The sequence below is a fragment of the Filicampus tigris genome, chromosome 8 (genome assembly GCF_054856515.1).
Source record: "Filicampus tigris isolate MCC_2025a chromosome 8, RoL_Ftig_1.0, whole genome shotgun sequence".
NCBI lineage: Eukaryota > Metazoa > Chordata > Actinopteri > Syngnathiformes > Syngnathidae > Filicampus > Filicampus tigris.
The window spans coordinates 10,553,622-10,581,542 of NC_141224.1; the positions used below are offsets into that span (position 1 = coordinate 10,553,622).

Here is a 27,921-nt window from a genome sequence, read left to right on the forward strand (position 1 = left end):
CGCTCGGGGAAATAATAAGTGTGACCTCTGCACGATCCCTCTCTACTTGCTATGTTATAAAGAAACAAATGAGAGCATCTCTGAGCAGTGCTGCACACTTTGTTGACTGAAACTTTGAAAAATGTTGTAGAATCACTTCGTTACAAAAGAAAGTACAGCCACCAAAATGCACATGGTCTTTTTGTCATGATGAAAATTGTGAGACATCAGCTCAGACACAGTAACATTGAAACTGAAAAAACGTCAAGCCGGTGCTAACGTAAATACTCACATTAATACCAATAGAATGCCACTAGGTGACATTATCACACTTTATTAAGTGTGTGAGTTGTGTTTTCATTGAGTGTGTAGTTTTACTTAATTTTGGTTTCATCATACACTTCTTTTTAAATTGATGTTTGAAATGTTAGAATTTTACTTAAAACACCGCCAGTGCAGTTATGGAACAAGTTAATTTACCTTACATGAAGTCTACAAGTGTTATGAATTGTGTAGAAATCTGAGCTACACAAGTAAATAAATACGCACAGTATATAAAGAATCTACAGTCAGTTAGCACAAAATCTTCAGGTTACTGCTATAGAGAAAAAAATGAGGAACACCTGAACTTTTGGGGGGGTTACTCAGAGGCACTTAAAATGGTGACAGGTGTGTGCTGACTCCTATTTAATGAGTGTGATTATGATTAGTTAATTGTGAACACCCCCATTTTAAAGTTGTGAGGGTGTGCACACTTCTGCACATTACCACATTATCAGTCATTTATTTTTACTTCGCTTCTCACAAAGATTTCTTTAAAAAATCAGAGTTGTCCACGTAGGTTAAATTAATAGTCGAATAATTATTTAATGTTTTATCTAGCAAACTAGCATTTGAACAGGGGTGTGTAGACTTTTATATCCACTATATACAATATACCTATTCAGACACGCAAACATTTGCCTTGTGCAGTCGTCTAAATTGTTCCACACTGCAAAAAGTTTCTTAACATTTTTTAATTTTGTGATTGTAAGGATTTATTTGTATTGTTCATCATAACACAAATTCTCAACAGCAACATTTCCACGGAACGAGCATGAAAAAAAGTAAATCAATAAAGACCATTAAATTGCATTTAAGAGAGAGAATTCTTCTGTGCTAAGCTGTATCAGTTGCCAAAATGACGGCACAATCATTTGTTAAAAAAAAAAAAAATGCTTATCGTGGATAAAAAGCAGCTGCGCGATGTGTCGGACTCTTCTTAATCATATCCTACTGACTCAGAGCAGTTTTTTAAAATCTCATTTTCAGTTGGTCTGTCAGCCTTTGTTTTGTCTACATGACAACATTTGCAGAGACCACTTACAGTACAGCTTTTGTTAAATCCAATGCAAAGTCTGTGATAGAGCTAAGCTGCCAACAAATACTGCATAGTTGTCCACAGTTTTGAATACTTCAAAGGCCGTAAGAGCATCGAGTCATCCTTGTACCAACATTTCCCCCATTTTTAGATATAAACCTTCAAAACAGAAGTGGTTGACACATTTCCTTTGCACATGCAGTGTCAGCAGTTTACTCACTTCATGCTGAAACTTTGTTTGATCAAAATACTGCATTTTTCTACAATTAATGCCAAAAGCTTTGTTTTTCAACACAATACACATTCAGTTTAAGTTCATGTGATACAATAGTTCTGCTTCACAACATTCTGAGCATCGTGTTGAATATGCTGCGCGAATGTGAAGGATGTTCTATAGGCTGTAATAGACAAAACAGTATATAGTCAAGTTTTCCAAAAGCCCCACAGAGAGGAAAACAAAGATTTGTACCTGGATCACATAACACTGAAAGCTGACACAGTCTTATAACATACTGTACATAGAAATATTAGGAAATAACATTACCACAAAAGATAATTTGGAATAATTAAAAACAGTTTAGATATCAAAATACAGAATTATCTGAGTGATGTGTTCTTTCAAGCTATGGCGACTCTTATTATTCCACAATATAAGAATAGATTCTGTCCAAAAATATACACACAGACAAACGTGTGAGATCCAATACAGTGGTTTTGCCTTGACCAAAATGATGGTAATGCTCAGATTTTATTGACACTGTTTGTGTTTTTTTTTTTTGGGGGGGGGTTGGGCATGTAAATACCAGTATACTGTAATATGCCCCAATAAAAGGCAAACAAATCAGTAGATTTTTGCCCCCAAAATTTCTCTGTAATAAAATATTGTAAAACTGTAAAATGTCCTGCCGGTATATATATATATATATATATATATATATATATATGGTTACCATCCTTTTCATTGACATGCCTCGATTCAAGTAGACACCTCCCTTTCCCCGTTTCACAAAATGGTAGGGTGAATGTTATTATTATAATTATTATTCAGATGCATTTGCTCAGAAGCAAACCTATATGAAAATACGTAACTGCTGACCCAATTAGAAATTTGTTGCTACCCAAAACAGCAGCACATAGCGAGGCACATAAACATGTCTGAGATGAGTGGGAAGACTACTGTAGCTGTTCTAGCTGTGACTACCTCGCTTTTTTTCTTTTTTAACACTTCTCAACTTCACTTTATCTTGACATAAATTGTAAATTACATGTAAGAATGTCAAATATCACAGTGAGGTTTCGGTTCGCTGGTCACAAATTCACCTGTTTGCATATTTATTTCTGTGAAATCTATCCTTACTTGCTGTTTTCTGCTTTTTCGGTAATGCCTTCAGATGCCACAAGATGGTGGCAAAGCCCTGCCTAATAGGAAAGAAGCATCTGTTACAGAATGTTTGAGTGACACATCCTGAGTTTCTGTCATGGAGGTGCTACGTTTAGCCTGGGTTGTTAGCGGAAACTACAAAGTTTTCACTGCATTGATATATTTTTGCTTTTTCTGAGTGGCTATTAAAAGGAAAATTAATCTGTCAGCCATTCATATTTAAGGGTAACGTTATAATGAGAATTTGAGAAACCAACAGCGCCGGACACTATTTGGAGGAACACGGAAGCTTGGGAGCAGCATGTGATTTTATGTGCGCCTCATAGTTCTGAGGTGTTCGAATCCCCGCTCCAACCTTCCTGCGTGGCGTTCTGCCCATGCTTGCGGGGGTTTTGTCTAGACGAATCCATCACTCTCCCACTTCCTAAAACATGTTTGTGTTAAACGAAGACTCTAAATTGTTCATAGATGCGAATGTGAGTGTGAATGGCTATTTGTCTATACGTGCCCTGCGATTGACTGTCGACCGGTCCAGGGTGTACCCTGAGCCACATCTACTGTATTTGCATAGTTCTTGATACAGTGATTGTATTGGATCTCATTAGATGTGCATGCATGCGTGTGTGGTCTTGAGTGTCGTCAGTGTGCGGCTCCCGGCAGCAGCATCACTTCTGCCTCCGAAGCAAACAGCTCCTTGTAGAGCGGCGGGAAAAGAGAGTGGGCGGTGAGCGGGTAACGCTGACTGAACCAGCGTAGCTTCTCTGCGTGCAGACTGCACAGTGAATGCAGCACGGACATCCTCTGGTACAGCTGCAAAAAATCAAATGAAAGATAAAAATAGTAAGTGTGCACTTTAACCAATCGTATATTTTGCTGTGTAGAGAGTATGTGGTCTTGGGTGAACCTTGTGCATTAGGCTGGCCCGGTTGTCTCTGTGTAGAATGTGTGTGAGGCCTAACTCCACGCTTCTTTGCACTCGCTGAACCCTGCCTCTGTCTTCCAGACATGGGCGATCTGCACAGAAATAAACAATAAAGTCATATCATATCAAGTCAGCCCCGTGTTAGTTCATTACGAACCATGTCAATTTTACAATGTCAAAAAACAACCACACGGGGGCAACATGGGACCATAATAATCAAAATCTCCTACAGGTGGTACGTAATGAAATTGCATTGAGTAATACTCAATCGTAAAGTGCAACTGTAAAAATAACATTGCTAAAGTAATAATAATAGTAATAGAAGAATTTTACCTGCATTCATTGGGACCACATTGAATTGAATGTAGAGTTGACACCCAAAAGCAGGCATCTCCATTTTTTTGTGAATTGAGTGAGAAAAAAAAAATAATAATAAAATATATATATATATATATATATATATATATATATATATATATATATATATATATATATATATATATATATTTTTTTTTTTTTTTAAATTCTGGTTCCAGGATAAAGTAAATAAATCTAATTTGTGCTATTCTAAGTAAGGGTAGAGGACCCGAGCTTGGAGGAGATTTTTTTTTTTTTTTTTAACGAAGTGATGTCGGTAAAGGCATTCATTGGTTTGTTTGCATTACTTTTGTAACCTGATTCATGACTTACCGATTTTTGTTTACACCACACTTGTCTAGTAGGATTTTGTGAAGTCGTCATAGTGAACGCTTAAAAGACTTGTATAGCGCTTTTTTCTACCTTCAGTATTCAAAGCGCTTCACACTGTATCTCATTGACCGACTGATGACGCGGCATAAGAGCAACTGGGGTTCAGTATCTTGCTCAAGGATACTTCGACATGATCACATTGGCCGGGATCAAACCCACAACCTTTTGGTTGTGAGATAACCACTCTACCACTGAACCATGCCGCCCCCTAATCATATTTCATATTCATTTATGTTTTGTTTGTCTTTATTTTAACAAGAGCCCTTAGAACCAAAGCATTTCAATTATAATAAATCTGATATTGTTTATTGTAGGACAGACTAATTTATTGCTAGTGTTTTTTAAAAAAAACGAGAGGAATTGATTGCACAGTCAATCTAAATAGCGCTTGACGGCTTTTGCATTTGAACTCGTCAAGTGTGCTTAATGAAGTGTCCAGTTGTATTAATGCCAGAGATGAATACAAAACAGGACGAGTGAGTGAGCCTACCTGCATTGATCAAGACGAGAGCACTGAAGAGAGCCACCTGCTGATCGGTGAGCTTTAAAGCGCACACGCTGTGAGCAAAGTCAAACACCGCCGCTATTAAGTCGCCACATGCTATAAGAGAATAGCGGTGACGTGTCATTGAGTAGATCAAAGATTTCAGGAGTGTGTTGGTGTAGAGTAGGTGGTGTAGTGAAGAGGCCTCACCCAAAGACTTGAAGATTTCAGTTCCTGCAAATTTGCCATCAAAGAAGACGGTGTTGTTCTCCGTGTTGAAGAAGCGACTCATCCTCACCAGAACAACCTCCATAGAACCTGAGGCAACAAGGAAGACTCGGAGTTGTATTCAGACTTGAAGTGACGTGACGGGAAAGTGAACTCACCAGTCTTGAGAAGGGCGATCTGGTCGTTCTGACTGAGCAGACGGAATCCGGGGATGCGTTTTGCAAACTCCACCACGTACTGCACGGCATCGGTCAGACGAATGGCACAGTGTTGCCACATCTCATCCACTGACTGAAGTCGACAAATTTGGTTCATATTAAGTCATGGCCGTAGTACCAAGGCTGAGTTAGATTTTTTTTATGTAAATGAGGGAAATTAGCTCGGTTTTAAAATGCTTGCATTCACATTGGCAATCAGAACCTGGCAACTAGTGAGCATTTAGAAAAAAATAAGTTTACCAAATTATTGATCATTTATTTCCTCCATAGTTGAGGAAGTGTATTGCCGTAAGAAATACTCAATCCTATTGAACATAAACATAATGACACCCAAAGAAAAGGATGCATCTTTCTTTTTAAAGTGGAAGTCAGCCCAGTTCTATGCAAGCCCACTAGTTGAAAAAGGGCATTCTGATTGATTTTGCATTTGTGGAATATAAATTAAGCAGCAAAATGCACTCCTTTCTAGCCATCTCCGGGAGCAGCCATTTTGTCATCTGTCGACTGAAAATGACATCACAACTGCTCACAACGACCAATCACGGCTGACCTGTTTTCTGAATCTGAGTCGTGATTGGTCGTTGTGAGCAGTTGTGATGTCATTTTCAGTCAACAGATGACAAAATGGCTGCCCCCAGAGATGGCTAAAAACGAGTGGATTAACACTTATTCCACAAACACAATATTTATCAGAATGCCCTGTTTCAACTAATGGGCTTGCATAGAACATATTCTTGAAAAAAAATGTTTGTGTTGACTTCCACTTTAAGAAAAAAAATATCAAAGCTCTAGATGAATACTTGCATGTCACTTTATTGGAAGCATAGCGAGCAAAGTAGGAGGTGATTTACCTAACACTTATTGTGTGTTAGCTAGCTGGTTCGTTAGGTAAGTGCAAGTTAGCGAGACAGTTTTATGTTATGATGTGATCTCCACAAAATTAGTTAATTAGGTATGTAGGTTGGTAAAAGTTAGAAATTTAGTTTTGAATAAGTTAGTTAATTAGTTAGTTAATGCTGAATTAGAGTGACCACTAGTGGTATTTTTTCCACCCCCCATGAACCTGGAAATGGCCGGATAACTCAAAATCAAGTGGGCAAGCACCACGGTGGGGACTGACTTGTTTTATTTTATTTTTTTTACCTACAATAACAGTTGGGCTTTGGTGGTGTTGCGTGTCATTCTAATTTTAAGCAACTGAGAGAGGAAGAAGAGGAGGGGAAAAATCTGAAATGCATATTTTTGCAGTTTCCTGTTTGGTTGATCAAAGTAGCCGTGGCGTCTAGCGTTTTGAAAGGCAGAGTCTTGATTTGAGAGCGGCCCTCAAGTGAACACGAGAAGAGGGTAGACAGCGAGTGGTAGTTACTTTGCTCTGATAGGCCTGGATCTCCTCCCTGCTGAACATTTTCCACTTGAGCGCTTGCAGCTCCTCCGCTCGGTACTGGCAGGTGTCTTTGTTGGAGCGCACGATACTGTCGCACAGCTCATCTGAACAAATAGGAAAAGCAATCAGAAAGATGATACGGACAATATCGCCTTGAGCAGTGATTTTTAACCATCGTAGTCCATTTTGTGGGCCGCATAGGTGAGATATCAGAAATATAACTGACCATACTGTTACCCATGGGAGGTGCAGCTGCATGCAATAAAGTTTCCCACCAGCGGAGGTCATGCGTAAATCAGAAATTATGGCTACTTTGTTAGAAAAGATTGAATTTAATGACAACAAAAATTGTGCTAAACCTTCCCAAAAGACAAAACTCTTACAAAAGTACAATGCTGATTTCATTTGGCATTTATAAACAAGGCACGCAATAATTATTCAGAGAAAATAGTCTGTAGAAGCACAAACGGCTTGTCGAGCAAACGTGAAGATTGCTGAAGCAACTCATATTTACAATTCATGAGGCTGTAATTTCAGTAACACTTTACTCCGATTTCATAAACACTTTCTTCAATTTGAAAACTTTTTATGCTTTTACTTATTAAACGTATTGTTTTTCTCATCAGTTATTTTAAAGTGCCTTCTTTTTTCTTGATGTAGTAAAATCAAATCAATAGTTATTTCTGAGAAAACGTCACCGAGACCATCACATTGTAAAATGCTATTTATTTAACAGGTTTTTTTAGCTTGATAAAGTGTGCTTGGATTATACTTTATTGATCCTGTAATGGAAAATTGACTGGCAGCAGTGTGATATGAACCCACACCTCCACAGAGACTGGAGTCTTTATCCAGCACCTTAGTCCGCTCAGCCACATTACCATAACAAGAAAGTGTGCATACTAATCACACCAAAGTTTTAGCAACATATATTTGAGCTCAGGTTAACCCCAGGCCTGGAGAACATTTCCACTAGTTGTCCTTTTAGTTCACCTATATTGCGCAGAGAGTGAGGATAGGACCCGCGAGGATCCTGTGGTGGATTATAGGGATGAAATGCCATCGGGTCATGCGAGGACTGTCTGGATTCCAATCCTAATGTGGGGATGAGAAAATGGTGACGATTAAGATATTGACTATGCACTATCTGGTGAGGTTGCCATTTTGTAGTGAGGGTTGAATGTTAAGTGAGTATAGGTGCCCTTAAAACTCTTTTTCAGACCCATTGTGAAGTGACATATAAATATGTCACTGGGATAGAATGAGTTAATGCATACCACAATGAAATTTCAATTTGAAAAGTAGTTTACAATAATGCTCACGAGAAAATCAAGTACAATATATCCCATGACGTATTGTGCAGACACAAATTGTTGTCGTCTTCCGTGGTATTGTTTGATTGAGGCAATGTATGGTGACAATGAACTCAATTCAGGTCCTTTCACAACAAGCAGCGGTTACGCAAATATTGATCAATTCTTCAAAAAGAGGCTTCAGGATGTTTAAAGCAACTTCCAATTGAAGTTGACTATCAAACTAAACAGAACAAAGATAATTACATGTTGTGTAGTTGTAAGTACCGCAAAGCTTTTTGCTGTAGGAAAGTCCGCTGAGCTAAATGTTAATAAACAATGCAAAAAAATCATAGACGGGCTGACAAATCGCATCGGTGTCGAGTTGTTATAACCCCTCAAGCAACAATTAAACACAAACAGTGGAGTAATACATGTAGACAGGAAATGCAACAATATTCACAGGCATATCTTCTTTATCCTCTGTAAAAAAAAAACAACTAACAATACTGCAGCTTAAGGAGTTGTGACCGTCTCCTGTCTCCATATACAGTACATACTGTATATCTGCATGTCTGTATTACACTGCCCCCAGATGGCCAAAGTGTGCACACCAGAAGGAGTCATACAATCTCAATGATTTAATCGTGATGCACAGTAAGTTTAATTCTTTACATTCAATTTAATTTTGTTGTTACTATGTTTTTATAATGTACAACATTATAGAGTGCTATTTTCCTTATTAAATATTCACATTATAAAAATGTTTGTTGTTTTTTTCAAATCACTCCACTTAAAAAGATATTATGCTCTTATCATTTGCTTTTTTTTTCAACATTTATGAGGGAAGGTAAACCAGATGACACTAACCCAGTATAGTGTAATTATGTGACAGCAATGACCTAATTAACAACATGCCCGAGTACTGTTCAAAAACTATTTTTCATCTGATAACTGAACTAAATTTCCACCTTTATAAAAAAAAAACCCTACACAGTGATTAGAGATTAGAAAAATAATGAGTGATTCTGAACACAGCCAATGAAAACAATATGACAAAGAATTGAATGTGTTGACACAGTGGGGCATCACCTCGAATATCAGCGTGTCCACTGGTGTCTACCCTCGCGTGGCCTCTGGACGAGGGCGAGACGCCGGAGCTTCTGTAGATCATATCGGACACTTGTGGCTGGTTGGGGGAGTACAGCAGGTAGGGGTGAGCATCAGAAGTGAAGGACAGCTGCTCAGACTCGCCGGAGTAGGTGTAGGCTGTCGTCATGGGCTGAAGGAGCTGCGGCGAGCAGTCTTGGCGTTCCTTGGCGTGGTAGGACAAGTTTGACTGGGCGTCCACTTGGAGCTGCTGCTGCTGCTGCTGCTGCTGCTGCTGTCGGTGTCGCTCCACCTCAGCGATGAGAGAATCCCGCTGGCGCTTGGACATCCGACCAAACTTCACAGCTGAAGGGAACCTTTATATTACACTCAGGTAAACATTTACAATCAACTACCGTTTAATGCGTGGGATATGTTTCAGACCCAATCCGTGAGAGGTGAAAAATGCTGATATAGAGAGACAATTTTTTGTCAAAAATATTGTTTCACGCACTTAAAACACATTTAAATCTTTTAGTAAAATATTCCTTAGCGCCTGATCTAACCCTCGCTTTCTAGAAATGGGAGCCTATCATATCACAGCACTTGAGAAAACAAAAAAGAAGTCTCTCTCGCAGAGTTCAAATCTAAATAATATTCGTGACTGCCAATTTATTTTTACTGTAAAACTGACACTTAAAATAAAATACAATTCAACTTGGTATGTTTAAACACCAAAATGTTACACCAAACCGTACAATAAGGGAGCATCACTATCTTAATGCTAACACATAATGCGAAACATCATAGACGAGATAAGAAAATTACCATAGTTGTTTTGGTAATTATAAACCTTCATATAACTGCTACTTGAACACACTCACACTCAGCAACAACACATTCAACAAAAAAGAAAGTAACTTTTTTTTTAAACACTAATGTTCAATCAAACTATATACTACGTTACTCACAGGTATATATTGTTGATGCTCTGTCGGAAACAACTATTACTGGAGCTTAGTGGGGGACCTTCACTGCCTCTTTTTCTTACTCTTGAATTACATTTACAGTACAAATACAAGTAGAGCTCAGTGCTGCCCGACATGTTGTGGCACAAGGTGGTACTACGCTGAAGGTGCGCAACATTAAATTCAGACTCGCCTGTGGAAACCCCCCAAAAACTTAAAACTTTGTGATATAGCAGGTCTGTGACAGGATTCACTATAAATTCAGAGGAAGTGAATGGTCAAGTCTGCCGGCGTGTTTGGGCGCCTCACCGTCTCTGCTCATGCCCTGGGCCAAGCACTTTTGCAGACGGCAGTGCTGACAGCGATTGCGGCTGGACCGGTCAATGGTACAGTTACTCTGCCTGGAACAGGAGTAGGACACCGTGGGTAGTTGGCTGCGCCGGAAAAATCCCTGAAGCGTGAAGAGTTTGGCAACAGATGAAGAGGGGTTAGCATCGTTTGCGGAAATCTGGGTTGTAATCTATGTTTTAGATGTGCCACTCTTTCTACAAAGACTGTTGTCTGTGTTTAGTACATTCCTATTATTCACAGCACTTCACATTTTTGCATTTTCTGATAAAGTGTTATTCTAAAATTGGTTTAATTTTTTTTTCCATTTTAATAACTATGTAAAAAAACACCCCCAAAAATAGTAGGAAATTCATAATAAAAAATATTGTTATTACCAATTACTGTTATAAAAAATGAATGTATTACATTTTGGGATTGAAGTACCATGCCGTGAATAGTTTCCATTTGCACTGTTTATGTGTTAGCCCTTTGTTTCAGATCGATTGAATTTAAACAACTTTTTCCCCAATTGATCTGAAGCAGCCAATACATAAAGAAACACAGACAATTAGCAGTTGGATAGGCAGAATAGAAAACATATGGATGGACATTGTTTTATTTTCTGGTCTATTACGATAGAAGTCATAATAGTCTTTTTTTTTTTTTTAATTTAAAACACTTCCCAGGTTTCTTAATAAAAGATCTCTAACATTATTTCACAAAAGCTTAAGATTTAGAGCACAGTTGTAACACTCAGGTTGGAATTATATGTTCTGTAACACGCAAATGAGTCACTGATCACAACACCGTTCACCGTTGATACTTGCTTTTGCTTGGAAATGGAGGATCTCAATAGCCAAGTCACAGGAGCATCTTGGTGCGGGTCAATAATATGTAAGCTAAATTAATATACACTATATAAATTAGTAGATTCAGCAGGGCTCCCTCACACACATTTTTTGAGAAATAGGCAACTCAGATAAGATTCACTTGGCTATTTCATTTCACACTTGGTGGTTGGCAGGCACTTTGGACACTATTGTTTGTATACAAGCAGTTAAAATATCAATTTTCTGTTCATGCGTTTATCTCACCTTGCAGCCTTCACATGTAATGACTCCATAATGAACTCCAGAGGACTTATCACCGCATATCTTGCAAGGGATAACTTCAATCTGAGCTGAAAAGTCGCAAAATGTTTTGTTAACGTACTTCAATACAGCGGCAACGGGACATCAAATTCAACAACATGATCATGACATTTTAATTAGAAATCATGCAAAAAGTTAGGCATTCAATTATAGTGAAAGTGAAAAGAAATTCAGGAGATATGATGAGTGCAAATAAACTTGCTATGATGTACTCAAAAACAATAGGTTTTGATATCATTTGAATTGGTGAGTGTAGCCTTTCCCAAAGCTTTTAACCAATATTGCACCCGAAAATAAAAATAGCCATGTGTAGTCATGCAAAGATGCAAATTAAATTGAAATGGTATGCGCAGTGGATTATACAGTACATCAAAGAAGAGGACATTCCACTAGTAAGTGAAGACAAGTAGTAACTGAAGTGCATTTTGGTTATAGTTTATGTATTTAAAAATTTCATTTTGCGTTTAAAAAAAACTATTGTAAATAAGAAATATTATATATAACATATGCATTTGACTGTATTGTTTTCTAAATCACACTAACTAAAATGTTAACGCATATTATGCCAGACTACATTTACAATCATTTCCATTTTGGGGAAGCCCTGGGTTTTAATCACATTAATTAACAACAAAAAAAACATTTTTTTTTCAGGTAAACCACACTGTTTTTTTCCCTAAATACAGTTTGGAAATAAAATACATAAAATGTCAAACTAGACAGCTAATATGTATGTTTTGGTATTATTGTGACATTATGAGCTGATTGCTGTTGTCTTTTTGTTCTAAAGTTCAAAGTTGAATTCCCACTCTGAGAACAGGCAAATGTACTTCCCCCTGAACATCAAGTGATGTGACAGGAGAAACTAGTTTCCATCACACTACCACTAATAATAACAAAAGAGAAGAAAATGCCATCAAAAAGAGGCGGCTGTCTTGTGAGGAGGTGTAATTTGTGCAAATGGAGAGAGGCGACGAGTGTGGAGGTGCGAAACCTCAAAGTCTTTTCAAGTGGTTGACTGGATTCTCAAGTTGTGTCTTTCTCTGTCTCGCTCATCAAGGACATGGCTGCCAGTAAAGCTCTGGCTCGCCATCATTGCCAGTAATGGCCATCCCCTCTGAGCCGCTAAACGCACCTAACCTGAATTAGTTTTTTTTTACATCTGGGTCAGTTCTATTGCTTTACACAAAAAAAATGTGGAAAAGAATCACTGACCAGTAAAAGTTACTTATTCTAATGTAATGACAGTGCCAGTGATGATACTACAGGAAACAAAGCGTGCAGCCTTGTCTAATTGTGATTGACATCATTCCTACTCCGAAGAACGTAAAAGAAGACAAGCGTCTTTGTTGATTTGTCTTCTGGCTGTGTCAAACTGTGTCAGGTTGTCTACGTGTTAGTGTGTCAGTGTGTGCCCTTCTTTTCACTGTGATGGGCCATTTTGGTTTGTTTGTTTGTTTTAATTCGTCCAAGTTCCAGACAAATTTATGAAAACATTTAATGTAACATTCAAACAAAGGTTTATTATTTTAGTTGTTAGTATGAGCATTTGTTAGTTGAGTGTTTTTCTGTTAGAGTTTTTCGAATGCTATTTTTTTTACAGTTTGGCTGGTCATGTGACTTATACTAAAGTGCGACATGTATATATTGAAATTAGAGCTTGGCCTGGCACCCAAAATCCGCATTAACTAATCATGTTGATGACAGCAAACGAGTACCAATTGGATTCTAAACTTCCACTTCTAACTACTGAAAAGTTTTTCTGACTTACCTAGAATCCTGCGTAGCGTTGCAACCAAAGGTAGAATTGTAGTTGGATATTGTGCCTTTTGATGCTCAAAATAGTACATTCTTGTCTAGGCATAAGCCAGCCATCATGTAAAACTAGCGATACATTACACATTAGTTGCCATGACTAGCATGCTAACGACCTTTAGCATGAAGGTTTTTTTTTTTTTTTTAATCTTTTATTTATATACATTCACGAACAGGAAAACCTGGCCTTTAGCATGAAGGTGGTGGTGGTAATGCACTAAAAGTATAGAACACCCAGTCACCATAAGGCGGCCATTTTTTAATGGAAAAATCCTAACTGAAATAAAGAAAAGACTGTGGAAAACATCCTGGGGGCAGTGAGAAATTGAACTTTGTTGTACTGACCAAACTAGAGGATAGTTCTCAAATTAAGATAATGGCTAGTGTTATTATCCCAGCAACAGGGTTCTTTTTGTTTTGTTTTTTTTAATTTATCCCTGCGTCCTTGTTCCTCAGTCATGTCACTTAATTGGCTACAGTTTCACGACACAATTCACAGTATAGTGACTCAAGAGTTGTCTGCATTCCCCACATGAAGGATTTTTGGTTGTAAACATTGAACCTGTTTAATACTTAAGGTCGTTGGACCGCAAGATAATCTTATAAAACATAATCTGGCGTTTGTTGTCCTTGGTCAAGAAGGCCTAAAATGCTTAGTAATACACTCTACGTCTTGTGGTGGTGCATTAGGAAAAAATTTAAACGACTTCTCCCTCAGGTAGAATAAATACTAGCTCATCGATATTTCATCTACCGTATTTGTCTGTTATGAAACACTGTGGTCAAAATTGCAGAGTAGTGACTGTAGCGACTCCAAGCAGCCTTGTCGCTTCTGAGAGAAAGTGGGTGGGTTGGGTACTTGTCTGACGCGCTTCTGTTATGGTGGCTTGACAATTGAAACACTTGAGTCTTGAATGCGCTTTGATTGGTTTTTAATAAAACAGTGGCTTTCACAGATGCACTCTGGATGGTTCGAAGGTAGCACAATATGACATATTAAACTGTAGAGTAGCGAAGCGTGTAGCGTAGCGTGGCATGGCTAAGCTTGGCTAAACTTGGCGAAGCGTAGCATTTAGCGTTTAGCATTTAGCGATCAACAAAAAAATACGGCTACCCAGCCTGACTCTCTCTGCCGTACAGCTGGTAAGGACGCCTATTTAAAGCGGAAGTCAACCTAAGCATATTTTTTTCAAAAATATGTTCCCAGCAGGCCCACTAGTTGAAACACGGCATTCTGATCAATTTTGCGTTTGTGGAATATAAGTTAAGCAGCAAAATGCACTAGTTTTTAGCCATCTCAGGGGGCGGCCATTTTGTCTTCTGTCAACTGAAAATGTCATCGCAACTGTTCACAACGACCAATCACGGCTCAGATTCAGAGAACAGGTCAGCCATGATTGGTCGTTGTGAGCAGTTGTGATGTCATTTTCAGTCGACAGAAGACAAAATGGCCGCCCCCAGAGATGGCTAAAAATAGGTGAATTTTGCTATATTCCACAAACGCAAAATTAATCAAAATGCCGTGTTTCAACTAGTGGGCCTGCTGGGAACATATTCTTGAAAAAAATATGTTTGGGTTGACTTCCGCTTTAAATCACCCGGCATTCACTACTGACGACATGTGACCCAATCACCAGCTCGTTACTATAGCAACCAAAACACCACGTGACATAACTCAGTTATGGCGCAAACAGTGATAATACATGTTGGGAGGTGCAGGATGAGCCAAGAGAAGGAAAGAGCGGTCTCGATCAGCGGCCTCTGCTTTTTTGCAATTTCAGTAGTGATTGTCAACCTCAAAACAACAGGAAATCCACCGTGACCCACAACCTTTCACTGTTCACACATTTGCAATCACGCACCGCACGAATTGTCTTCCAGCAACTTTCCATATGAGGGTAGACCTGATTTTGCGCAGTAACTGATAAATGTGATGTAAACACGACAGATTGTGTCAAGTGAATTCCAATGTGACCTGTTCGCGCTTTCCGTGACGACATGCGACAATGTGTTCTTTTGACTAAATAAGCAAGCTTTGAACACAACTATTTACTCAAATCTGCACTTAAATTTTCATTTTAGTAGTATGAATGATGCTAAATAAAAACACTGCTCTAGGTGTGTGTGTGAGTATTTTTAACAAATAGTGATATATTCTTGTTTAGAGATGTGTAAGTATTCTTGTGTAGAGGAGCATTTTGTCTGACCATTTTAGAGAATGTCAGAATTCATTGTTTTTTTTTTACTTGCATTTTTTGTTTGTTCTTTAAGCAGCGGGGTTTCATTTCATTTCAAGAAAATATAAAGAGAAGGAAGGAACTGAAATCTAGATTATATCACGCTCACAAGTTGTGCACAAGTTTCTGGGGTTTGCATGTGTCTGTGTGTGCTTGCATGCATGGGGGGGCATCGGGTTGGGTGGGCGAAAGAGATTATCTGCTTCAGACAAAAATTATCTGTCAGCAGTCTGTAAATGGACAAAAAAAAACCTCAACTTTCCTGTGACGGAAGTTTGTCTTTGGTAAGAATAGTTAAAAAAAAAATTGTTCTTCTAAATACACCTACCCACAAACATGTACAATATTTGTACTGTAGACAATACATATGTGAACATACATACAGTATATATGTATATATATATATATATATATATATATATATATATATATATATATATATATATATATATTATATATTATATATATATATATATATATGTATATATAGACAGTATATATATATATATATATATATAATGTATATATATGTATATATATACACAGTATATGCATATATATATATATAATGTATATATATGTATATATATACACAGTATATGCATATATACATATCATATTATGTACATATATATAAAATTATGTACAGTATATGCATATATACATATCATATCATATACACACATATATATATATATATATATATATATAATATTAGATATTCTCCCCTGTAAGAGTTGCTCGGACCCAAAAGATTGAGAACAGCCATTAAATATTAAAAATGTTCATTTTTGTATGGCTACATTACTGGAAGCCCACCAACCACTAAAATAAATAAGAATTGAGTTGTCTCAAGTTTGATGAAAGATTTGTTTGATTAAAAGGAATTTAATTACATTTTATTTTAAACCCTACTATATTACCCTACTATGTTTTTTCAAATAGACAATAGAAAATGATCAATGTCAGAGCAATTAAGATTGCCAAATGCCTTAAAGGTGGCAGGATTTATTACCTCAGTTAATGTGAAGTATTCTATTAAAACAATATATTAAAATTACACTTACATCGATTTTATTTTTTAAAAACAAACTGCAAAGTCCATTTTGAAAATGAAATTGTATGTGTAGTGTTTAATTGTAAGGGTTGTGCAATTTTATTTGACTTAATCCTGTCACAGCTAGTGTGGGTATGTGGACCCAATTGCAAGAAAGCAGGAAAGCAAGAAAGGGGAGCTATTAAAGTATTTGATTTAAAAAACTTAAAACAAAGAAAACAAGGCACCGTGGGATGATAAAAAAAAAACTAACTTAAATAAAGTCCAAACCAGAGTCAAAGTAACAAACAAACAATCACGCTAAACTCACCAGCGGTCCGTTTCTCATAGCAAGTTTAGTGAAAACTCTGAAAACTCTAGCCAGGGCTAACAGATTCTGTGTTTTCACGAAACCTTCTTTGTGAAACGGACCCCAGGACCTGAAGACACAATAACTGAGAAAGACTACAAACCGAAGCAAAAGCAATGACCCAACAATGACTGAAGGGAGCCAGGGAAGTAAATAAAAACACACTGATGAGACAATGAGCAACAATTGGACAAGGCACAAGTGGCTGACGGAGCTGATTGGAGGACACAAGGGGCCGGGGTGGACGAGCACAGGTGGAAACAAAAGACCAAACTAACAGGACCAGCCATGAACCACAAGAAAACAAAACATAACATGAAACACAACCAAATACAAACTAAAATAAAAAAACCCAGACCATGACAGATCCCGCAACAGCTGATAGTATGGTTTTGTCTTTTTTATGCACTAGTTATCTTTTTATGCTTTATTTTGCACATATGACGCGTTCAATTTCATTGTGCGTGTTACAATGACAAAAAGCAATTGTAATCTATTATCAGTGCAAATTTGTTGTACATTACAATGACAATTTTTTTTCTGTTCTATTGAATGTGAGAAAACCTCCCGACATCACGCTGGTCAAGATACGATCGCATCAGATATGATCTACAACACGTTACTTTGAAGTGACGGATCCATTTGGAAAGCAGTCATGTTTTGACATTTCCAAGTGCACAGGAATCAGCTCGACTCTTGTTTATCATTTGCCATATTTTTGGAACAAATGTGTCACCTGCCAGACTGCGCGCTTTGATGTGAACACTTTGATAAAGGCGCCGCAGCGCAACAGAGGAAACCCTTTCAGATGAGCAAACGAGAGAAATCGACGCAGGAATCCCCCAAATGTCGCACAGCATTCGCAATTCATTTTCTCTTGTCTGCCGTTTTCCTGTGGGTTCGGATGTAATATTTGATTTTATCACCCATTATTTAAAATTGATTTATTAGAATATTATCACCATTTCCTCTACGACTTGTTAACGGCACACTCACCGGACAAAACATTAGGTACAGGCAAATGAGATCACAAAGGATGAGTTAGCAAAGAAAATACTGCTCACTTTTCACTGACTCTGTCGGAGAGTTACTCATTCAACAAGTTTATTACTGTGGTTGTAGATGTTGCAGTGTGGTATCATACTGAGACGCTTCAAATATTCTGCTTGGCTCATTCAGCTACACAAGAGTCAAAATATTAGAAACAGCTCTCAATATACAGTCCAACACCATGACCACAATAATTTTAGAACATTTTAAACAATTACTTGGCTGACTGGATTACTTCTGATACAACTCTTAATTTGGAGCCACGCTTGACCGGGCGTACCTAATTAGGTGTGTAGAAACGTGTGAAAGGCCATGTAGGTTAAAGCATTTGCAATAATTATAATAATAATAATAATAATAATACGTTAATTGGATATTATTGGGATGTTAGACACTAATGAGAATAAGCGCTATAGAAAATAGATGGCTAATATATATCGACTAGATTTGGATGTATTTAAGATGTGCAGCTAACAGTGAAGGCAAATCATTTCACGTAACACTGCCAATAATGATGTAAATTCACAATCATTTATTTTGGGGAGGGGTGCCGCGTGCCATGCTATTCGAAAAAAACCCAAATAAAACCTCAGAAAACCACAATGAATACATTTAACCTACAAATGATCCTAATGAGCAATTGTTGCATGTTTGGTTTGATGATAAAGTAAGACTCGTGATTGAAAAGAAAATTCTTGAAATGGAGCTAGGATAGGATAAGAAAAAAACATTATAAAGACTATGTCATACAGTACAGTACATGTGTCAAAAGTGAAATCAAGAATAGATTAGAATGTGGCTGTAGTATTAGATAAGTGTTCAAATCAATACGCCAAACGGTCAAGATAAGAGAAGGCCTTGTCAAAACTGCTCCAGTGCCATACTGGATCCTTAACGAACCCGTCACATATACTGTATCCAATCAGCAGTCAAGTGTTCACCCACTGTAATGAACATTTAATCAAATCTTATATTTCACACACGCCTGCCCACACACCCGCAAGCTACTAAAGAATTGGATGCCTACCTCGCATCATCCTCACTCGTGCACTTGTCGCAGACGTTTGTCCCACTTTCACAAACTCACTTTTCCTCTCCTCAAATCTTCTGACGTGCACCACCTCGATTGTCTCACTCAGCTATTGAGTGAGGCAGGTTGTGTACACGTTGCGGCCTCAGCGCACATCATTTGTCAGGGTGTGTGTGTGTGCGTGCGTGTGGGTGGGGGTGTGTGCGTGTGTGTGTGTGTGTGTGTGTAAGCATGTCTGGGGCACCTTCCTTGTCCGTGTGAAGGAGCCAAGACAAAGAAATGGGACTGTCCCCCAAATCTTTTCAAAAAGGGACTTTTTCCTCAAAGCTTTGTTGTTGCCGATCTTTACCCCACTCACATTTTGCAATTGCTTTTTTTCTTTGCGGTTTCACTCGATTGATGTTTGAGGTGGAAAAAAGTGACACATTCTTAAAATAGTCCACTGCCCTGCACAGACGCGTTGGTGAAACATCTCTTATAAAATCCTACTAAAATACATAAATTCTTCAAAAATCAGTAATAATATTGTACTAAAATGCCATAGCTAGCACCACTTACCGTAAAATGCTGTGAAGAACACGCACCCGGGGATAATACGCCGCCCAAAAATCACTCTTAAAAAGCAGTTTTTCTTTGTAGTTGTGTATAATACGATTAGCTGGTATCCTTTATCAGAGTGAATATGAATGCGAATAAAGATTCAAAACATACCAGTAAAGCGTAAATGCTTTTAAATCAACCCAAACATATTTTTTTCGAGACTATGTTCCCAGCAGACCCACTAGTTGAAACACGGCATTCTGATTAATTTTGCGTTTGTGGAACATAAATTAAGCAGCAAAATGCACTCGTTTTTAGCTATCTACCATTTTGTCTTCTGTCAACTGAAAATGACATCAGAGCTGCTCACAACGACCAATCACGGCTGACCTGTGTTCTGAATCTGTTTTTGAAAATCTTGCTCTCACACTATATATATTAGAAATTTGAATGAGCCATTTTTTATTTCTTCACTTTACGTTTAAATCTTTAACTCTGTAACTGCTTTTAAATCTTGTACTTTGAATTACAGTATGTGAAGCATTCTGAGTTACATTGTGTATGAAATGTGCTTGAAATCAGTGATTCTATTTTTTTAAACAGAAAAATGTTTGTTTCTTATTAAACCCCCTGTATAATATGCCCCCTCAATTTGGGATTTTTTGTTTTCCAGAGTAAAATTGAGTGTGAGTGTTATTCACAGGATTTTACAGCTATTTTCAGTTACTTGAGCACAAATGAACCCTGTCCTTGTGCAATAATAATCCATCCAAAACATTAAAACACAAAATGTGAAGATTGATTTTGACTTCGATTAATTGTTCGGTCCTAATTTGAAGTGTGTGGGAGGTGTAATATTATTATTTTCAAAGTTTTTCATATGCTCTCACAATATCGCAGATTTTCACTTATTCCAGGTGGGTTCGTAAACTATCACCCACGTTCCATGTACACATCATTTGCTGGTGTTATTAGGAAGGAAGCATGACAAGCACCTGGATGATATGCACAATGGCACCCCAGATCATTTCTACACCAAATTCAAAGATCATTCATTTTGCAGGTGCACAGAAGTCGCCCGATATAAATATAATAATTTTTTTTTTTTACCATTTCCCCACCTAAGACAGTCGTGTGGTGACGGATACTACGGTGCATGCAGCATCTCGTCTTTCATAACACATCCAGGTGTGTTGTGGCAGAGTATGTTCAACTTAAAAAGTTGGTACACACTGGAGATGCTATCACTGTGCTTAGCAAGGCTGCTGCTGATGATGTGTGCGTGTGTGTGTGTGTGTGTGTGTGTGTGTGTGTGTGTGTGTGTGTGTGTGTGTGTGTGTGTGTGTGCGTGTGTGTTGGGGGGAATCGCAGCACAGGTGCAGCCCACGTACACACTATGTCGCTAATGGCTCAACTCCAACGACGGCACGTTGTGCGGATGTGTCGTTATTTTCAGTGAATTTCTAAGCAGGTGCAATCGATATCTTCCCTACCTAAGACGTTAACCACATTGCATGCAAAAATATCTAGCACAAGCGCCAGCAGTGTCTTTACCACACACACACGCGCACAAACACAAACACACACACACGCATGCAGTTGCACTTACTCAAATGTGTCTTCTTGGACACAGCTCCTGAGAAAGACAAACACACAGTTAGTTTATTAAACATTGCAACATTGTAAATTCTCCAACGTGTTTTAATAGTGAGCGTCAACATGAACACATGCACACCAAGCATGTTATGTAAGTGTATTTATGTGCACGCCACTTGAGGCTTACACTTGGATTCAAAAGTCAAATCAACCTACTGGAGATGCTGAGCTCGTAAGGGGGCTATAAAGTGAAAGGGCTTCTTTATCCAGAATATAGAATTTATGGATGTGACCAAACCCAGTAAACAGGCCAGCCTGGACGTTTGCAGTGCGAGCCAGAGGGCATTTTGACGTCAATTTCAGTCAACAACGGGGGGAGCTACAGGATAGGTCTGTACTTTGCTGGTGTGACGTTTCAAAGGCTGGGGGCACGATGTGGGCTTCACATGAGTGAGGACTTTGAAGTACTCGGATGTCGCCGGCTTGGTTTTTGTACTCATTTAATACTTCAAGCGTCAAATTACCGACTGAATGTATTTTGTCGATATGGCTCTTCCGAGTGTGAAAGGTTGCGGAATTCATCCCCTGCCCCCCCTCAAAAAAAATCTGAATTCACCAGTAAGGGTAAACCTAGCCAAAGATAGAAGAAAAAGGGCACGTATCAAGGTAAAACATAATACATGTTCTGTAATTCCATATAAAAACGCTGCCGCTGTAGGAACGTGCGCGTTCATCTTTGCTGCCAATTATCACGTCGATGTATGTGCTGCGATGGCCGAGTGGTTAAGGCGTTGGACTTGAAATCCAATGGGATCTTCCCGCGCAGGTTCGAACCCTGCTCGCAGCGACTCGTTTAGGAGAAATGTTTTGGACATTAAGAATTTAGAGATTGTATAACAATTGCCCGCGCAAAAAAACACAGCTGAATAGAGTGACAAATTGAATCTATCTTTAACGTCGAACGTGACTACACTTGCGGTGTTACGTAACAACACTGCAGACTACTAAGGACCTCTAAACGCGGTGAGTGGGCTAAGAATTTAGCCTGAATGTAAACGTTGTACCTAGTCTCACCAAAATTGACCCAAAATAACAAATTCATTCAAACGGAAAAACGACATCGTTTACAATCAACCAGCATGGCAAATTGCAAAGCTATGTCTTTTTTTTTTTTTACACAATGCAAAGGAAGCTCATAACTTTTGATCTGAACTAATATGACTGTTATGACGACAATACTGGCCGAGTCATCCCACACACATTAACTCCTATTTTACATTTTCAACGTGAACAATCTTCTTAACTCAAACGGCATGTTTGGAAAGTGCGTGGAACTAATTTTTGCCTCTTCCATGCTGCTGTTCAACAGGTTTTTAGCATACGTCTCATCTGCCGTGTGTGAGTGGCGACTGCACATGATACGTTCAAGGACAGCTCGGAAAAACGTGAGAGAACATGTTACAAAGAAATTTAATTGTTTTAAAGCAGGCGTCACTAACCCTTTCAAAGCTGAGTTACTTCTCGGCTGCTGATTAGTGTGAAGGGCTACCAGTTTGATACACACTTCTGAAATAACACATTTGCCAACATTACGTACTTTAATCATATGTGATTATTATTATTAGAGCTGGGGGAAAAATAATCTAATGCTGTTAAATCGACCAACAAAATTGGTTGACAGGAATTTATGGAATAATCGATGTGACAATCAATTCTATAAATTCTAAAAAGATTGGTCAATGACAGCCCTAGCTATTATTAATAATTAATGACATTCATTTATATGAAGTCACTGACCATGTTAATGAGTTCTCACAATAATCAGGAAACAAACACCAATATGCAGTAGTTCTATCACTTTGGTGGCCCTTGTTATAGAGGCTGTGTGTAAATGTTTTACAGGATTTGTTTAACACAATTTTCCCCATAGAAACAAAAATGGAAATGAACAATAATAAAACTCAAACTGTCACCATCGGATAACCTTTATTATGAACTAATGTTTAAACTACTCTGATGTAACGATCCATTCATCCATTATCCAATCCGCTTATCCTCACAAGGGTTAATGTAACTACTAATGTTTTAAATAACATTATTACTGCTGCATATTTGGTTTAATTAAACTAAAATGAATGCACTCTAACACCACCCTTTAAGAATGTGTCTTTTTTTTAATATTTTCCAATCACGGGAGCATCACATACTCATCTTTTCTTACCCAAGTGTTTTTGTTTTCTCTCATATTTGAATGTGTAACATGTACATCATATGAAGCAGTCGTCTTAACTTAAGACTCTTAAGTATTAAAAGAGGCCTTTTTTTTTTTGGTAACTTTATTTAGTGCGTGGATCTTATATACCGGCGGGCCCTATAGTAGAGTATGACTACCTGTGCCTGAAAGTTGAGGCCTTTTGCGTAAAGCAGCTGCCTTTATGACGTACACTCTGTTCTTTGATTAATGATGTTGTAATCTACTTTGCCCATACACACACTTCTGTTCTAGCCTCAGAAAAATTGCAAAACAGCGAAAACAGATTTAACACTAAATTGAAGTCTCAGTTACAAGCTTTTGAGTCTTATTTTTTCCCGAAAATTATAGTGTTTATTATGAACAGAACATATATGGTAGGGGCCACCAACCTTTGAGAAACTGAGATACTTACAAAATTGGATCCCTGTTAGACACACTTCTGGAAATACCAAGTTTGCTCAAATTGCAACAAGCCAGTGATCAACAGTGAGATTTGAACACTCAACTGTCCAGTCAGTCCTCACTTGGACAGAACAGATCACGTGGCTCTGAGTCTCTGGCAGTAACCAACTGCTGCAAGCAGAGTTCCAACCTGCGCGGGAAGATCCCATTGGATTTCAAATCCAACGCCGTAACCACTCGGCCATCGCAGGTGATAACTGACAACAGGAGCATTAGGAGAGGAGGAAAAGCCAAGCGGAATAGTACACTGCAGACAACAAATGAAATAGCACCCACAACAGCCACCAAAACCATCAGACGTCACTTAAAAAGAGCCTTCTCAGTATTATGAAATACTGAACAGCCACACTGAAACTCTTTCACCAGATTAAATCAACATCACAGCACTTGCACTGTTAAGATAAGTACTGCATCCCCTAAGTGTAAAAAAAAGTTTTTGATCTAATTCACAGGTCCATTCTTGTATGGCTATGAGAGAGTAACCACATGGCTTCCCCACCTCTCATTTAATCACAACAACGTCATTGCGCTTTTCATAAGGAGTAGGTGAAGAACCACACTCACCACATACATTGAAGAAACCCATGATCTAAATGCAAAACTTCCCTACTATATAATTCAATGGAACCTCGATCTAAAATCACAAACAATTCGAGTTGCGTCATCAGATTGACTGCAGTTCAGTAAGCATCAAAGAAATTAACTTGTTACTTTTTTTTTTTTTGCGCCACTCAATCCCAAAATGAGGCCTGTCTGTGATCATGAAAATTGGACACTGAAAAAGTTTTTGCTTCATTTTCTATGCATTAAAAAAAATGAACAAATTGGATTGAATTGTTTGAGCAGAATTTTGGGAGAGATTATGTTTGACCTCGTGGTTACACTGCAATAAAAATGTCTATTTTTCCCTTCACCCGTTAACACATTTTTTAAAAAAAATTGTTTTAAAAATAGAATTTGCCAACGGGGCAAATCGGGTTTCCACGGCAGCGAAACAAGTAATCTCTCCTCAAGGGAATGCAGATTTATTTTAGCCGGCCTTGAAATAGAAAGCCATTGAGCAAAAAACAGACACAAAATGAGGGCTAATCCCCACAGATTACTCCAGATTACTGCCATTTTTAACCCACTCACACAAAGCAAGTGGGACTAGGTATGTTAGTGGGATGAAGAGGGATCCAAGTGGATTGGAATGAAGACGAGGCTAAACCAGTGGTAGCCTACTAAAGGGAAGCTACTGCCTGAGGGCCCACCTGAGCATTTTGACGGAGCCCATCATGCAGTTCTCAAAAACAAAATAGAAGGAACTAATACTATAGTAGAAGCAGATTTCAGCAGGACTTTTGCACAAAATGTATTGGAAAAAATTGTAGAAAACAGAATGACTTCACCTGAGTGCCCTCCATTGGGGGTACAAGATTAATACCTAATAACAATCTGGTGTAATATTTTGTATGAGTGTTGCACAAAATGAAAATATTGAATATGAGCATTTCCGGGCAGCATGGTAGATAAGTGGTTAGCACGTCTGGGGCACAGTTCTACTGTTTGGGGTTGGAATCTGTCTGTGCTTCTGTGTCTTTTCTCCGTTCACTCCTGCTTCCTCCCACAATCCAAAAACGGAAAAATGTTAGGTTCACTGAAGACTCTATAGGTCTGAATGTGAGGGTGATGGTTGTTTGTTTATGTGCCCTGTGACTGGGGTATAGTTGTTTGAGATGAGCGATTTTGAAAAATAATCAGCAATGTTTTGTTTTTTAATCGCCCCTCAATGTTGTGATTGTGATTTAATAATATGTGACTGTTTTTTATTAAGTTCCTCTTAACATGTATTTTTTAACAAACACAAGCAATAAATTGATGTGTATTACGAGAAACGATAACAGCTATATCATACATAAATGTTTTGGTTTTAAAGCGTAGACTTATTAAAGGCAAATGAACCATGAATTAATATGAAAGAAGTTTATTTATCTACTTCATAGAGTTGTTAACTTACTAAACACTGTGCCTTGCAGTCTTTTAAGTACTCACTACAACTTCATAAAATCCTACTAAATAAGTGTGGTTTAAACATAAATCAGTAAATCATAAATCGGATTACAACAACCATGCAAACAAATCTGTGGCTTTATCACTTCAATTTGAAACAATTACATGTAAACACGTGGACTGCACTTCTTAAGCAATGAATTTATTAAGACAGTATAAAAATAGATTAAAAAATACATAGTACCTAAAAAGCCTACCTACAGTCCAAAATGAAGCAGAATTTTTTTTTTTTTACAATTGGCAGCCTTTGCAGTTTAAATACGGTAATTGCATTGTCATTGCGATGTTGATTTGAATTGTATTAATTTTTCAGTCCCAATGTAAAGTAACTTGAGATAACTTCTGTCGTGAATTGGCACTACATAAATAAACTGACTTCACCTGATTAGCTGGCAAACAGTCCACGGTGTACCCCAGATGGGATAGGTTCTACTCACCCATGACAATAAAGAGGAAAAGCGCTACAGTAAATGGATGGATGGACTATTGAAGACTATCTAGTCGTTGTTTTTTGTTTTTGTACAGTGCTGGTTTCTATCATTGTGACGTGCTAGTGGTGGTAATCAGAAGTAGATTAATTAAATTAGGTAAATCCCCATTTAAGGCCCACGTCAAATGCATGGCCCGCCACTGGAAAAACAATGCTGGATACTGTGTGTAGAGTAAATAAAAAACAAACAAACCAAAAAAAAGTTCAAATTTGTATCACTGTAAAAACAAATGTACCTCTTTTGATGGAGTTGTCAGCAGGGGGCGCGTCACATTGTTCATAATCCATCACTTTTCCTCCTAGCACCTGTCAGGCCTGCGCATGCGCAGAAACAGACAGTCTAGCTGGAGCTCCATTTGTGAAATAAACATTTCCAAGTTGCCCCAAGTCGTATTGTTACCTGTTGTTAAAGCGCCCAGGCCGACGCAGACTTTTTAAAACACGCGCTGCCATTTGCGGACCACTTCCTGTCGTCACAGCAAGTTCCGGAACGCGACGGCCATCGTTTGGACCGGTGTCCTCCCACGCCGAGCCACTTTAGTTTTGGAAACAATCGTGTAATTCCACCCCGAGGCGGCAGGACAGAGAACGTGGAACGCGGTGGTGCTGCGGCTGGTCGGACCGGCGGCCCGTGGACAATTCACTCCCCTCCCTCCCACTCTCCCACGGGTGCTTCCAAGCGCGCCCTCGCAGTCCCCAGCAGGCATGACTCGAGTTACGTCACCGACTGTTACGTAATAGCAGTGGGTCATGTTCTGTTTGAGAATGGGTCGGTTAGGAAATATAATCCCATGTTGCTTGGCTCACTAAATAATCCAATGGACGTTACATATGACATTTTATTTAAAGTATTAATTCAGACAGACTTGTATGTTGTGAAAGAAAGATACGTTTATTACTGTGGTTGTACTTAGCAGTGGTGTAAAATTGCATTGCATCATACTGAGCGTTGCTGGAGCTATTCCAAAATTTTGACCCCTTCATATGGTAACTAAAAGATTAGATACACACACACAACAACAACTGCAGTCAATTATATACTACAGCATAATAATGCATCAGATTTATATAGATCTTTTCTGGACACTCAACGACGCTTTACATTGGATACATTACAATAAATATGTCATAAATTGTGCCTTGAGATACGAGAGACCTGACTGACTGAGTTTCTCAAGATACAAGCTGTCATTCATCTGATTTTTTTGCTTTGATGTGCACAAAATGTTTATTGCTACTCAGTTGAATTGTGTTAAAACTAAACACAAAACAAAGAGAATCATGTGTTTAACCAACACATAACCTTTCCTTATAAAGTCTGCTATCTTAGTGTTAACACACAATGCAAAACGTCATTGATGGGCTAACTAATATCAGTGTTGCGGTGTTATAACCCCAAAACAACAGATATTTTAATAAACAGGGAGCAATACGTCGAAAAATAAAAAATGCA

At 38.2% G+C, this 27,921-nt stretch overlaps 1 protein-coding gene and 2 non-coding genes across 5 annotated transcripts; 1 reads left to right on the forward strand and 2 right to left on the reverse strand.

The window, feature by feature from the left end:
• Window positions 1-977: 977 nt before the first annotated feature.
• rorc (RAR-related orphan receptor C) lies at window positions 978-27,124 on the reverse strand. 3 transcript variants are annotated; one of them, XM_086037012.1, is made up of 13 exons: window positions 26,869-27,124; window positions 26,705-26,783; window positions 21,224-21,250; window positions 11,480-11,565; window positions 10,365-10,506; window positions 9,091-9,453; window positions 7,700-7,801; window positions 6,689-6,810; window positions 5,263-5,395; window positions 5,087-5,194; window positions 4,883-4,993; window positions 3,625-3,734; window positions 978-3,530 (listed from the first exon to the last, which is right to left on the reverse strand). In XM_086037012.1, exons 2-13 carry the CDS (start codon window positions 26,754-26,756, stop codon window positions 3,360-3,362), a joined length of 1,527 nt encoding a protein of 508 aa, XP_085893138.1. In that variant the 5' UTR covers window positions 26,757-26,783; window positions 26,869-27,124; the 3' UTR covers window positions 978-3,359. The 3 variants fall into 3 exon arrangements, with proteins under 3 accessions (XP_085893138.1, XP_085893140.1, XP_085893139.1); XM_086037014.1 differs by lacking the exons at window positions 26,705-26,783; window positions 26,869-27,124 and adding an exon at window positions 21,427-21,856; XM_086037013.1 differs by lacking the exons at window positions 21,224-21,250; window positions 26,705-26,783; window positions 26,869-27,124 and adding an exon at window positions 19,072-19,154.
• On the forward strand, window positions 21,976-22,057 carry trnas-uga (transfer RNA serine (anticodon UGA)). Its single transcript has one exon. It is a non-coding gene; the product is annotated as a tRNA-Ser (tRNA).
• trnas-uga (transfer RNA serine (anticodon UGA)) lies at window positions 24,036-24,117 on the reverse strand. The gene has a single exon. It is a non-coding gene; the product is annotated as a tRNA-Ser (tRNA).
• Window positions 27,125-27,921: the final 797 nt, after the last annotated feature.

Excerpts from the sequence above, each read along its gene's own strand:
- rorc (XM_086037012.1), bottom strand. The coding sequence starts at position 26,756 with ATGGATTATGAACAATGTGACGCGCCCCCTGCTGACAACTCCATCAAA. Across the intron at positions 3,735-4,882 it reads TCTCGTCTTGATCAATGCAG|ATCGCCCATGTCTGGAAGAC; the intron begins GTAGGCTCACTC and ends ATTTCTGTGCAG. Across the intron at positions 3,531-3,624 it reads GGGCCAGCCTAATGCACAAG|CTGTACCAGAGGATGTCCGT; the intron begins GTTCACCCAAGA and ends GATTTTTTGCAG.